The sequence below is a fragment of the Ictalurus furcatus genome, chromosome 13, assembly GCF_023375685.1.
Source record: "Ictalurus furcatus strain D&B chromosome 13, Billie_1.0, whole genome shotgun sequence".
In the NCBI taxonomy this organism is placed as follows: Eukaryota; Metazoa; Chordata; class Actinopteri; order Siluriformes; family Ictaluridae; genus Ictalurus; species Ictalurus furcatus.
This window is the reverse complement of record NC_071267.1, coordinates 22,902,653-22,917,431: the sequence shown is the minus strand read 5'-3', so window position 1 is coordinate 22,917,431 and position 14,779 is coordinate 22,902,653. Positions and strand designations below refer to the sequence as shown.

General features: G+C 38.0%; 2 protein-coding genes across 3 annotated transcripts; one reads left to right on the top strand and one right to left on the bottom strand.

The window, feature by feature from the left end:
- Nucleotides 1-1,261: 1,261 nt before the first annotated feature.
- On the bottom strand, nucleotides 1,262-6,998 carry gpx9 (glutathione peroxidase 9). Its single transcript, XM_053639912.1, has 5 exons — nucleotides 6,083-6,998; nucleotides 5,637-5,730; nucleotides 2,865-2,995; nucleotides 2,283-2,413; nucleotides 1,262-1,782 (listed from the first exon to the last, which is right to left on the bottom strand). The coding sequence occupies exons 1-5, from the start codon at nucleotides 6,212-6,214 to the stop codon at nucleotides 1,704-1,706; spliced, it is 567 nt and encodes a 188-aa protein (XP_053495887.1). The 5' UTR covers nucleotides 6,215-6,998; the 3' UTR covers nucleotides 1,262-1,703.
- A 153-nt stretch (nucleotides 6,999-7,151) lies between these two features.
- Nucleotides 7,152-14,570, top strand: fbxl15 (F-box and leucine-rich repeat protein 15). 2 transcript variants are annotated; one of them, XR_008387466.1, is made up of 5 exons: nucleotides 7,152-7,968; nucleotides 9,634-9,793; nucleotides 10,230-10,732; nucleotides 11,287-11,636; nucleotides 13,202-14,570. XR_008387466.1 is itself a non-coding variant. In XM_053639339.1 (4 exons), the coding sequence occupies exons 1-4, from the start codon at nucleotides 7,889-7,891 to the stop codon at nucleotides 11,474-11,476; spliced, it is 933 nt and encodes a 310-aa protein (XP_053495314.1). In that variant the 5' UTR covers nucleotides 7,152-7,888; the 3' UTR covers nucleotides 11,477-11,814. The 2 variants fall into 2 exon arrangements, 1 of the variants encoding a protein (XP_053495314.1); XM_053639339.1 differs by lacking the exon at nucleotides 13,202-14,570 and having other exon boundaries at nucleotides 11,287-11,814.
- The last annotated feature ends 209 nt before the right edge of the window (nucleotides 14,571-14,779 follow it).

Genomic DNA, 14,779 nt, shown 5'->3' with positions numbered 1-14,779 from the left:
AACTAAATTCTGAAGATTACAGTAAGATTTCTTAACTTATTTAATGTTATTAATTCATATAAACATTGACTGAATTCTAAAAAACCTCCTGTTAGTCTCACATTCACTCTCCACAAACAAAAGCATTTCTACTTCATTAACATCAAACTGGTAATATATAATATCAACTTTTTTATATATTAACATTACTGGATATGAAATACATTACTCTACAAATATATTTTTCTGTGCAATATATACTTTTTTGTCAACTCATCTTCATTTAAATCTTTCAACAGTGTACTGCGGCTTTAATTCAGCGAGTGTAGCGTGGCAAAAAATTAGACTCGATGCTGAAACTCCCGCTTCACTGCTGCAGCGACCGGTGTAAAATTTTAGCGGTGCAGAGCTTACAGAGATTACAAACTGCAGTTTTGTCATCATTCCACACAAGAGACATATTTACACACAGGACGAAATCGATGTGTTTTCCCGCCCTCTTTTGATTGACAGGATATAATCGGCCCTGATCATCGGATGTTTTTAAACTATCGGCCGATAGCCAATAGCATGAAAAATAGCCTTTATCGGCAGATACATCGGTGCATCTCTACTAAGAACCCATAATTATTCCCTGAACCCTTAAGTTATACTTTTTTGTAAGACTGTACATAAATGACTGAGGTATTAATGACTGGTTTGTGCAAACTCATACAATTATAAGAACAAACAAACAACAAAAATCACCAATTATCATAAATCCTGAAGAAATGTTGTGTTAGAGAAGTTTTGTACAAACAAAACCATACATTTAATCATATACATACACACAAGTGCCAAAGGAAATTTATGACACATCATATAGGGTTAATAAATCACTTTATTTTGCATTTTGAAACCTCCGATCAGATCAGTAAGCCTGCATGCGTGTGTGTGTCAGGCCGCAATGATGGTGCTGGGTGAAAATGTTTCTCTGAGTGAACACACTGAAGCTCAGAGTCTCTCTCTCCAGCCCTATCAGACCCAGCTCAGCTGCCTGAGTGCTTTTACTGAGGGATCATCACACTGCCCCACCACTACACCAAACACACACACATATACACACACACACAGGACTGAACCAGGGCTTAGGGCTTACACTGCTACAACCCATCCCAAACTGTACCATGTGCACTTCTTTTAGATCCCTAAAGCATTTTGGGTTTTCCTTCTTATGTAGAAATTTCACTATAATGTCTGAGGACTTGACTGTATCTCGATGGGAGGGAAATGAGACGTTTCAATACTTTTCTTGGATTTTTAAAAAGCTTATAAATGGTGTAGTGAAAAGGGAAAAGGATTGCATTAAAATAAGTGAATATCCACCTTAGAGTCTTGAGGCTTTTTGTTAGCCAATTGTCCATATTTTGTTTCGAACTATTTTCAGAATTTACGTATTTTTCCAGATCTGGAAAATCTATTTTGGTCAACGTACTGTAAGTGAAAGTCTTATTTTGCAATCCACATTTCCACAGTGATGGTGAATCAAATCCTCAGAAATATATAATAAATTGACTTCCTATTTCCACAGTGTAAAAGGGGTCTAGTGTAAAGGCTTCTGGATGGACTTCTTCTCCGCTATGGTCAGTGTGTTTTTTGTATATTATACAGGTAATAATGAAACCCTTCACTATTTCTAAAGTTGTATTTATAGCGATGATCCGAGGTCAGTTGAGACATAGAAGCTACAGAATGAGGTTTTGCAGAGTGAGGAGCATAGCTATGTCTTTCTCCACCTCTTCAAATGGGTGATTGAGGTCATAGCTGTCCAGGAAAAAAATAAGCAGGACAGTCAGAATAGAAAAATCCAGAAAAGAAAACTGAAAAACATGATTATTAGGATAATGTGTCATTATAGCGTTGTTAAAAAGGTTGACAATTTTATTTAACTGTTCTAGCTCATGTCAAGCTCCTAAAGAAGATTCTAATAAAAGTCCATTAAAAAATTTTTTTTAGCATATCGATAGGCAGGATCTTAATGTCCGCTACAGTTGCTGTCTTAATAAGTATAGTTATATTGTAGTTCTCTAAAATCAATTGGCCAAATAAATGTAATTTAATCACATGCACTATTTATGTTTCTAAGTGTGAGGAAAAAGTAAGTCCTGCAAATGTGTTTGCAAATTGTTACATCAGTTAACGCTAAATTCTTATGGAACGACTGCAAATAGTGCAAATGTCTTAAATCTCTCATTATGAGATTATGATCGAACAAATTTAAGGTTATTGATTGTATTTCTAGACATTTTACCATCAGACATTACCGTCTGTATGGCAGCCCGTCTGCAGTGATAAGAAACTTCTCAAAGTTCCAGCGGATGTCGTTGACTTTAATCGGAGACCAATAGAGTTTCTTGATGTCTCCAATGACAGGGTTCACAGAAGGCAGAGACGCCTGCAACCAATTCAGAGGTGAAGATGACTACTATTAACAAGTTAATAATTCTAGTTTACTGTTATGCTTGTTATGCACCTCCCAAAATCATGCTTGTAGGTGGAGGGTCTATGCAAAAAAAAATTGCCCCTATAGATGTGACTGAACATGTGAATGTGTGTGTGCATGTTGTCGTACAATAGACTAGTGTCCCATCGAGGTGTTTATTCTACCTTTGACCCTGACCAGGACAAAGCAGGTACTGAAGATAAATTAATGAATGAATGGATGAATGAATGATCTAATCTAAGTCTTAAGACTGAGTCAGAGATTTAGAGTTTAGAACAGGCTAATCCTCCAGGGGCAAATTTTAGTATCCTTTAATTACACTGTACTGTAGTTTCCATGCACATCTGTTTTACCAAAGTAAAACACACAGACTCTTGCCATCTTTAGAATATTAATAACTTGCCTTCAGGAAGGAGTACAGAGGCTCCTCATTCAGCCCATTAACCTCGATTTTACCGAACATGGGGAACTTTGGGATGAAACCGCCTCCAGGTCTGACACACCGCAGGATGTCCAAAGTCTCATGATTCTCCTCTGAGAAAGAAGAAGAATGAATATAACACAACTACAGGGCTTTTAACTGCAGTGATATTTATTATACGATATTTACACTGCCTGACAAAGGTGTCTTTTATTTTTGTTTTATTACCATTTATTCGCCACAGAAAAAGCAAGACATTACAAAATATGTAAAAAGAAAGACGTTAGTCTGTAATAAGCTCCATTTAAGCATGTGTCATAAACATAATTCAGTTCTCCTCTCAGCAGCATGCATACCAGGGTATTGACACCTGCAGCTTCTTTCCTGCTCATCGTGCAGCATTATACCATAAATGTGCTCCCATGCCATTTCCTTGTCACAGATTAGAGCTAATACAGTGGTGCTTTGTCATTTATTTATTGAGGAAAATGATCCATTACATATCTGTGAGTGGGAAAAGTATGTGAACCTTTGCTTTCAGTATCTGGTGTGACCCCCTTGTGCAGCAATAACTGCAACTAAACGTTTGCAGTAACTGTTGATCAGTCCTGCAGATCGACTTGGAGGAATTTTAGCCCGTTACTCAGTACAGAATAGCTTCAACTCTGGGATGTTGGTGGGTTTCCTCACATGAACTGCTTGCTTCAGGTCCTTCCACAACATTTCTATTGGATTAAGGTCAGGACTTTGACTCTTAAGAATCTAAGATTCAGTTCATGAACAGATGTCTTGACATTTTTCTGTAGAATTCACTGATATACTTCATAATTCATTGCTCCATCAATGAAGGCACGCTGTCCTGGCCAAGATGCAGAAAAACAGGCCCAAACCATGATACTACCACCACCATGTTTCACAGTTGGGATAAGGTTCTTATGCTGGAATGCAGTGTTTTCCTTTCTGCAAACATAACCCTTCTCATTTAAACCAAAAAGTTCTATTTTGGTCTCATCCATCCATAAAACATTTTTCCAATAGCCTTCTGCCTCGTCCACGTGATCTTTAGCAAACTACCGATGGGCAGCAATGTTCTTTTTAGAGAGCAGTGGCTTTCTCCTTGTAACCCTGCCATGCACACCATTGTTGTTCAGTGTTCTCCTGATGGTGGACTCATGGACATTAACATTAGCCAATGTGAGAGACCTTTATTTGCTTAGAAGTTACCCTAAAGTATAGGTTCCTTTATGACCTCATGGACTATTATATGTCTTGCTCTTGGAGTGATCTTTGTTGGTCGATCACTCCTGGACAGGGTAACAGTAGTCTTGAATTTCCTCCACTTCTACACAATCTGTCTGACTCTGTATTGGTGGAGTCCAAACTCTTTACAGATAATTTCCTAACCTTTTCCAACCTGATGAGCATCAACAACTCTTTCTGAGCTCCTCAGAAAACTCCTTTGTTCGTGCTGTGACCAGAGAGCTGTCAATGGGAGAAAAGCAAGCCATTTTGAAGCGGAGAAAAGAGGGAAAATCCATCAGAACCACTGCAGAATCATCGGGCATAGCCAATACAACAATTTGGAATGTTCTGAAAAAGAAAGCAACCTCTGGTGTACTAACAACCAGACATCAAACCAAGGCGAAGAAAAACAACAGCAGTTGATAGAAACATTGTGAGAGCTGTGAAGAAAAACCAAAAAACAACAGTTATATTGTGAATTTATCACAATCCACAAGTGCAGAAATATAGAGGCCGTACCACAAGACGCAAACCATTCATCAGCAGTAAAAATCAGAAAGCCGGATTGGAATTAGCAAAGAAATACAGAGATGAGCCACAAAAGTTCTGGAACCAAGATTAACCTCTACCAAAGTGATGGAAAGACCAAAGTGTGGAGAAAGAAAGGATCTGCTCATGATCCAAAACATACAAGCTCATCAATCAAGCATGGTGGATGTAGTGTCATGGATTGGGCTTGCATGGCCGCTTCTGGAACAGACTCACTAATCTTTATTGGTAATGTAACTCATGATGGGAGCAGCAGAATGAATTCATAAGTTTACAGGAACATTTTGTCTGCCGATTTACAGAGAAATGCATCCAAATTAATCAGGAGGAACTTCATCATCCAGCAAGACAATGACCAGTCCCTCCAGGATTTCACGATTTTGCGATCGCAGAAATGAACACAAAGTCAAGGACACGCTACAATATTCACATGAGCTTGCAAATTTTCAAAATTATGGCAGATGTGGGCCCTGACGTGTCATGTGACATCATCACAATACACCATACCAGAGAGCGTGCAAAACAATTTTGAGCAATTGCGATTTCACCAATTCAAGTAGTTTTCTGCAAAAAAGCACAAAAAACATCTTTGGGCACAACAATCAAAAAAAAAAAAAAAACCTCAGCCAAATCCTGTATGGACTGAATGACCCGAAACACACTGCCAATTCAACAAAGGACTTAATTGGGGGGGAAATGGAAGGTTTTAGACTGGCATGTAAATACAGTTCAAGAGCTTCGGTTAACATTCACATCAAACATCAGAATGAGTAAAAAAAAAAGTGATCTCAGTGACTTTGACCGTGGCATTGTTGGTGCCAAATATGTTGGAAAAAGTATTTCAGAAACTGATGATCTGTTGGGATTTTCATGCACAGCAGTCTCTAGAGCTTACACAGACTATAATATGAATATTCACGACGAGCAACAAGATGAGATGATCAAAAGAAGGTTGTTTCTTACCTGGTGCCTGTAGTCCAAACTGATTACATGAGAATCCCAGAATAGTGAAGTTCTCACCACTGAATCTGTCCATGAGTGCATTCAGCCTGTGGTACTGACATTACAGGAACACACACTGCTCTTTACGGAGGTTTGCTGTAATTAATACCTTACCATTAATCTAGCACTGTACTTTTGAAATAATTGCTGATTTAAAAAAGAAAAACATTTGCTAAAAAATGTTAACCTGATATCTACAGATCAACTGTAACTTTGGCAAACTTTTGACATCATATTTAAATCATTTAACAAACACAATAACACAGTTCTCCCATAAGCCTGAATGCAATTTACTTAAATTAAATCAAATATAATTTTTTTTCCTCCAGATTGATTGAGTTATATGAGATATGATCAGACAATATATCAGAAATACAGTCTATAGTATATTCCTAAGATTTAGGTACCTCCTTGACAGTGGAGCCTCAGAAGGTGGCCACGTTGACGATGAGAAGCACTTTCCCCCTGTAAACCCCCAGAGAAACAGATTTCCTTTCCAGTGAGTCCATGGTGAAGTTGTAAACTGAACTGCTCGCCATATCTTCTACGTGTGGATCCAGTACCCTGGTTAGAGTTAAAATAAGCTTCTGCAAGGCCACCAGTCCAGCTTTATTCACAATCCTACAAACTCATGGCTCAGCAGTTGTTCCACTCGGGTGCCTCTATTGTAATTTAACCCTGTTTGTGAACTGACATGCTGACTTTATTTTGTTTTGTTTTGTGTGTGGGTTTTATGTTGGCAGATCCTGGGCTTGCCAGGGTCTAGAACCTGCATAGGTGTATTTAACATCCATCCAGGTGGTTGTGTGACATGTTGTGATTTGGTTACAATAGGTTTCAACCTGACTCAGTGGGCCAAACTGCTGTAGAAGAAGAATAAGAAGCATTTATTTGTCACATATACATTACAGCACAGTGAAATTCTTTTCTTTACATATCCCAGCTTGTTAGGAAGTTGGGATCAGAGTGTAGGCCATGATACAGCACCACTGGAGCAAGGACACAACAGTGGCAGCTTGGAGGTGCTGGGGCTTGAACCCTGACCTTCTGATCACTAACCCAGTTCAGCAACCTTAACCATCCTTAACCATTGAGCCACCACTACCCTTGACTGATCGACCGATATGAAAATGTATTCATCATTGTGACATTAAATTAACATGAAATAACTATAAGTGGATAAAAATCGCAAAATAAATTATAAGCATTGGCAAATCTCTGTAGTTCAAAAGGAATAAATCCCTTGAGTACATGCTGTTTTAGGAAAATAATCAACTTCAGGGTGGTAACAGTAACAGGCCACATCACACCACCCCATCCTTGATTGTTTTCCTATAACAGCATGGTCCGTCATGTTTTATTACACTGTTGTAAGCTATGTGCTGATGTCTGCTAGCTACCAATACACATAACTTGGGTTCTAGTTAGCTAGCTACTTTAATAAAATTAGATGGGGAGGAACTCACATAATTAATTTACTGTTTCAATATTTCAGTAAAAAGATTTTTTATACAGCGCCAGATTTAATACGCAAACAATGCAAAATTGGCATAAATGGGATAAATGTGGGGGTTTAGTTTTCAGGTTTTCACAGGTATGTCACCAAACACTAGATGGCGGTATATAACTGAACGAGTTGAACGCCAGCAGGTATGTAACCAAAGAAGAAGAAAGTGGTGTGCTGTTTTGTTATGTTGGCTAGTAAGTTCTGTGTGCCTTGTTTTCCTGTCGTAATCTGATTGGATGATTCGAGTCGCCTGCGAACAAACTATTTAGTAGGGTATTTATGTGCCTGATTCCAAGTCTTTTTTAAATTAATTTTATTTTTTTTATGTATTATGGAAATTAAAACCAAAACCAAGACGCACAGTTACCGATTTAGCTACTTGCTAGCTAAACTGGTTACGTATCAATATTTGAAAACGTCTAATTTTAAACGTTACTGAACTCAACAAAAGTGACCCAAAATAAAACAGCCTCTGAAAAATATATATTAAAACGTCCAATTTTAAGCATGTTTGTGCTAAAGGGACAACAAGTGATTTTTAAAAATATATATTTTTTAAATATTATTTAGAAAATAATATGCTTGTATGTTTATAAGTTTGTACGATTTTAAATCAGGCGGATACGAGAGCTACCAATGGGTCCTGAGGGTGCAGGATGTGAAGAGGGATGTCCGTTAACGCATCACCCGGTCAGCAGTACTAAACATGAACGACAATCATCACCGCACAGCTGGGGTTTACACTGCAGTGGAGGCAAAGCCGGAGGAACCACCCGGGTGCTCCAAGTATACAGACGTTTTTTAATATTTAAAATAATAATAATAATAATAATAATAGAAACCCGCATAGAATTTGTAATGATTTTAATGGTTATAATGGGAATTTTATTGCTTTTAATGGAAACTGTAATGGCCACTGTGGGTCTCTACTGGTAATGTGTTGCCTTCTATTGGTGGCATGTTATGTCTAGTGGATACCATTAAGGACCAGTAATGGTAATGAGAATGGTTTGAATAGTTAGCTGATGGTTTGTAATGGTATTTGTAGTGGTTTCAATTGTTCTTGTTCTGCAGGGTGCAAAATACCAAGCACATTTAATGCATGCTTTGATGATGATGATGATGATGATGATTATTATTATTATTATTATTATTATTATTATTATTATTATTATTTTCCTCTTTTGTATCGTTAGTATTATATTGCACAATAAAGAAGTGAGCAGATGTAATGGACATAGTTGTAGAGTGTGGCAATAATACATTATATGGCCCAAAAGTTTGTGGACACCTGACTGATCACACTAATCATGTTCCAGATTTAGTCCCCCTTTTATTGTTATAATAACCTCCACTCTTCTGGGAAGGCTTAGTGAGGTCAGGCACTGATGTCGGGTCAAGGAGGTCTGAGTTCATCCTAAAGGTGTTCAGTGGGATTGAAGTCAGGGCTCTGTGAAGGTTACTCAAGCTCTTCCACTCCAACCTTCACAAACCATGTCTTCATGGAGCTTGCTTTGTGCACAGGGACATTGTCATGCTGGGACAAGTTTAGGCCTTTTATTTTCAGTGAAGGGAAATTGTAATGCTACAGCATGCAAAGTCATTCTATACAATAATGTGCTTCCAGATTTGTGGCAGCAGTTTGGGGAAGAACCACATATGGGTGTGATGATCAGGTGTCCACAAACTTTTGGGCATACAGTGTATATCACCATACTTGAAGACATTTTCACGATACAAGATCTGCTAGAGCAGTTACAATACCCTTCTACACTCCATTTTATATTAATGAGACATCTAGTGGAGAAATAGTGGAGTCAGAAAACGCTGGGATCAAAAATCCAGAATGAATATAGGTGGAAAGTAATGACATTATATTATGTATGATGTTACTTGAGGACATTTCTTATCATGATAAATGTGCTACAGTATTTAGGTTTACAAACAAAATGCCAGCAAAACACTACAAAAGACTATAATACTAAAACAACCGGTGCGAGAAATAGAATTTAATGTCCAAACAGCTACATGCTACTTTCTATTAATTAACAGCAGAATCAGCCAATGTTATAAAAATACTGATGATAACCACAGTACCGTATTACAGTATCTATATGATATCATATGAGAATTTATGATATTAGAATGATATCTAAAATGAGAATGCATTTCATTTTCAACCTTGCACGTACACAGATATAATTAGCAACTAAACAATACTAATAAAAGAATAAAATAGGATTAAATGAAGCATGCATCAAAAAATGGCAAAATTACAAGAATCATTTAGCATGTTAAAAAATATAATGTAGTGAGATGTTTATGTGTATGAAATATCAATCACAAAATTGTTTGAGGTTGGCATGATACATTTCCCTTTTCTCTTGCTCTTTCTTTCCTTAAATTTTGTCTAGTCATTCCTGGTTGTGACTTTCTAGCATATTGTTGCAGGTATCAGCTGTTAGACCTGCCCTGGGAGGACGTCCTCGTGACATATGTACTATGTTATTTGCCTTTACGACACCTGGTCAGCCTACAGCGAGTGAGCAAGACGTTCCGCTCTCTAATTCAGGTTTATCTGGCCAACTGCCGCTCGTTCGACCCTGCACAGGTGAGCTGCATTCATTCTGTCCTCTAAAGATGCATGATGGCCTGATGGATCCAGATGTTAGATGCATGCGTGTGCTTGGTGTTGATGCATTTAAGGCATATGTACATACAGTGCTCACAATAGATACATCTGGAGGTGGGAAGGTGGGTGTTTAATCACTTAAATTTTGACCATTTTCTCTTTTCTGTTTGAAAATGTTCATATTGAATGGAATTTTGCTTTGCAAAATTTGCTTTCATTTCCATCTGCTCTAAAAGTATACTTATTTCATGTGGTGATTTTTTTTTTTTTTTTTTACGTTCATTTTACTCCATTTTTATGTAGGGTGTCAATAATTCTGTATTTGACGTTTAATGGTTAAAGATGAATTTGCATGCAGCTAGATATATACTGAGAAATTTCATGCGCTTTCTACTCTAACTCTGTCCTATTTTAGACAGGTCCTCACATTCCTAAGGAAGCTTTTTGTTCCATGCTCTGCGATAATAAAGTTCTGCAGAGCCTCTCTGTACACGGCTGCTGTGACTGGATCACTGATGATGAGCTACTTCCTGTGATTGGTCAGAACCAGCAGCTGCAGCGTGTGGACCTACACGGTTGTGTTCACCTCACTCGGCACGCTCTGGTGGCTGTGGCTCTGGGCTGCCCCCGCCTGCAGCATCTGGGCCTGGCACACTGCGAGTGGGTGGATAACCTGGCGCTGCGCAGCATGGCAGATCACTGCACCGAGCTGCGCACCCTGGACCTCACTGCCTGCAGGCAGCTGAGAGACGAGGCCTTGTGTTACGGGGTGGCGCGCTGGCCCACGTTGCGCTCGCTCTCTGTGGCCATCAATGCCAACATCACAGACACGACTGTGGAGGAGGTGGCCAAGCGCTGCAGGGAGCTCGAGCATCTCGACCTGACCGGCTGTCTGAGGGTTCGCAACGAGGCCATCCGGTGAGCCAGAGAGAGAGTGTGTGTGTGTGTGTGTGTGTGCATGTGTCCGAGGTTTCTGGAGGTTGATTGAAAGAAAAACAGTTAGTTTTTGAGAGTTTGATTCCTGTAAACAGTTCTGACATGACACCTGTGTTGTCCATAATTAGTAATAATAATAATAATAATGTATTCAAATCTAGTTATATAACAATTGATATTGTGATAATATACTATAAAATTGTGATATAATAATATTGATATTGTTATATACAATATAATGTATCAATAGAAATATATTTTGATGTATTATGTAATTAAAATCAATTAAAGCTCATTAGTAAACATTATTATTATTATTATTATTATTATTATTATATATAATTTAATGAAAACAAAATATAAACAAACCAGTAACGTTTCATTTACTTTTTTTTTTTTTTAATTTTATTGTCATACATAAATTTAAAGGATTTTTTTCTTTGCTGCTTTTATGAGCCACCGATGTCTTTCTGTTTGTGTGTGTGTGTGTGGGGGGGTGTGTGTGTGTGTGTGTGTGTGGGTGGGTGGGTGTGTAGGACCGTGGCTGAGTACTGCCCTAAACTGCAGTCTCTGAAGGTGAATCACTGTCATAACGTTAACGAGTCCAGTCTGGGTGTACTACGAAGGCGGAATGTAGACATCGACGTGGAACCTCCTCTCCAGAGGGCGTTGGTGCTGCTACAGAACGTGGTGGGCTTCGCTCCCTTCATCAACCTACAGATATAACAATACATGAACACCTGGGTCCATGTGTATCATACGTCTCAGAACAAGAGTGCTGATTTGCAGTCAGCTGTCTCTCGGTGAACATCACACTCATTAGTCAGGTGTGTTTTTCTGAGAGGTGTGGTACATATGACCCCAAGACCAGCCTAGCTGAAATCAGGTGAGTGACGAGTACCACATCTACTGTATTCTACAACCTGTTTAAAATGCAGGATAAAAAAAAAAACTCACTTTTTTCTTTGTTAGTTCATGTTCCTGGTCTTGTTTTTTAATACTCATTTCCAATCAAATTCATACACTAGTAGAAAAAGTTTTTGCTTCCTAAAGAGGTTCTGCATGAAACATTCTCTGATAAGAAAACAACCTGTTATAGGATTCAACATAGAACTTTTCTCCAGTGAAACAAACCGAAGAAATTTGTATATTATTATTCGATGGAAAGTTGTAAAACCATACAAAAATCCAGGATTTCTTGCTGATTGACTTGGACTAGGACTTTCTAATTCACTGCACTATCTTGAATTCCCTCTTCGAAAAAGATTCATTTGGGCTCCCGAGTGGTGCAACAGAAAAGCACTCATCATCATCGGGAGCTCACGAGTTTGAATCTCATCGATGCCACAGCCATGCGCTCTGGGTGGGCGTGATGGGGCATTAGTGTTGGCGTCAGTCACAGTGACACTAGTCAGTCTTGGGCATTTGTGAGCTTATGTATGCAGAAAAGAGCAGACATGGCTTTCACTCTGAGTGTGGTACACTGCCTGTGATGCAGCATGAGCAGCATTTGAAAAGATGCCATAGGCTGGCTTCATCTGTCTCGGAGGAAGTACGTGTTAGCCTTCACCCTTCCAAGCTGATAGCTGCCGTGTGATAGGGAAGTGCTACTTTGTGGGTGGGGATTGGCAGGTGACAAAATTGGGGGAGAAAATGTGAGAGTAAAGAATTATCTATACATTCTATAAATGTAAAATAAATAATAATAAAAAAGGTCTGTGTGCTTTTCTTAGTATATCACCTCCCCAACAGAGTTTTCAGACTGATGGTATTCTTAGTCCATGACCTAGTGAACCAGTATCAGGATGTATTTATTGATAGAGCACTTATGTAAGTCGCTCTGGATAGGGGTGTCTGCCAAATGCTATAAATGTAAATGTATAGAATCATTTATACTGTATTGCAGAGACTGATAGAAAAACATTATGTTCCAAGTGCTACTAACTTACAACTTTGTTTTCTAATGAATTCAGTCTAAAGCTGAATACGATTGAAAAATCAAATTAACTTGTATTAAGGAGGTTAGTCTGCTCATACTTGTAAAGGTATGCTCACACATACATTGATTTTATCTCTGCCAGTCGCCAGTCGCTGTACTATAAAGTCGCCAGTAGGCATTCCTACTACCTGTTGCCATAGTAACATATGTCAGTGGGTGGCGCAACTAGCATTCCACTTTTGACAACACACCAGTTTTCTTGCCGCTAAAATGAAACATTCGGGAAATATTTGTGTGTAAAATTCACCAGTGTGTGAATTTTACAGTGTCAACTGTCGCTGTCGCTCATGTTGGTGGAAGTCGCCAGCTATCACTGAAATTTAATGGTCTCCTGTCCAGTGTGAACGTTCCTTAATGTGTATGTGTGAACGTACCTTAATTATCACATGGATGTTCTACATGCAGTTATCTGACTGTAAGAGAGGCGTGTTTATATACTGTTTATCTTTCAGGACTTCCTTCATCCTTGATCTATCTGGAGTGAATCCCTGTGCTGGCACAGTGCAATGATATGGACCATGTACTCGTATGAAATAACCATTTCAGCTATGTGATTGAGTAGTTGTGTTCTACCAGGGGTTCCACCAGCCCCGTTTCAAGTCACAATAATTATCTGTGAACTGAGTCAGTTGCATTACAATACAAAGACAAGGAAACTCTTCCAGCTGCTGTTGCCATGCGGGATTGACTAGAGACAGTTAAGTTTACCTCTCAAAGAAAGTGTCATACTTATCAGATCTGTCATACTTGAGATTTTCCTGTGTAAATGCAATGTCTTTTAGCTATTCAGATCTGCTGTGTTATACTTCTGGTTTTACTCTGAGCACTTATTTTGATTACGAATACATGAATTGGGCTTGAACATTCTTTCATTCTTCCAGTAATTGTGGGAAATGTACTGTTTGTTTTATTTATTCTTTTTTTATGTGGTAAACAAAAGCTTTGTGTAATTTTGCACTTAATAACACACTGAAGGAAACAAATTGCACCTTTCAAAGTATCTGCTCAGAGATCTGTTGATTTGTGTTAGAACTTACCGAGCAAATCGGAGCGTGAGACGAATTTTGTGTCCCAGTGTTAGTGGATACACACAAACCTTTTATAGTTTATCTAAAAGTAAACAATTAGGACTTGCAGGCAGCATGGCGGATCACTTTTATAGTTTATCTTTTACAGTTTATCTTCAAACACCCAAAGCGGTTGTTATTTCTACAGGCATAACTTGAAACTCCCACCAAACCTCAGCATTACTATTACATATTAGCTTTAAACCAGACTGAATGTGTTTATTGTCAAATTTAATTAATTCTAGAGATCATGACATTTCATTATAATACCTTAGATTTATGGTGTAAAATGTAATTGTAATAAAGCATTTGCACTACTGTAGGTTTGGATTAGTTTTATTAAGGAGTGGATTATACAACTTGATTATACAACACATCATTAAAAGTGAAGATGTTAAGGCATTTTATTTAGATAGAATTAGTTTTATGATTTTTTTTTTTCTGTCAAAACTACAATTATTGTAATATATTATAATATATACAACAGCAATTATATGTCCAGTGTCACAGCAAATCCGATTGAACTCAGTCTACAGGATCATACATGGTGTACAAGCTTTGCATTTCGTATTGCTGTGATGTTTTGCTCTGTTTAATGTTTATTTGTATATGATTATTTGTGAATGTTCTAAATGATTGCTTATATACAATAATATGCAATATTGATGAGGTTTTGGAAACCCTTATTTAATTTTGAGCTGGATCACTTTTGCTCAATTAGTCAATGTCCTATAGCATTTTATGAATTTCATATGTGAACCCCCCCACACACATTCACACACACACACACACACATACCCCACACACACACACACCAATTCCCTGTTTCTCAAAAGAATGCAATAAAATTGCAGATAAATTTCATACTGGGACCAGTTTGAATGTTAAAATTCACATTCTAGAAAGTATATAATTATAGAAAGTCTTGTTTTGTAAAGTTTAAGGTGAATAGGAGTAGTGCTA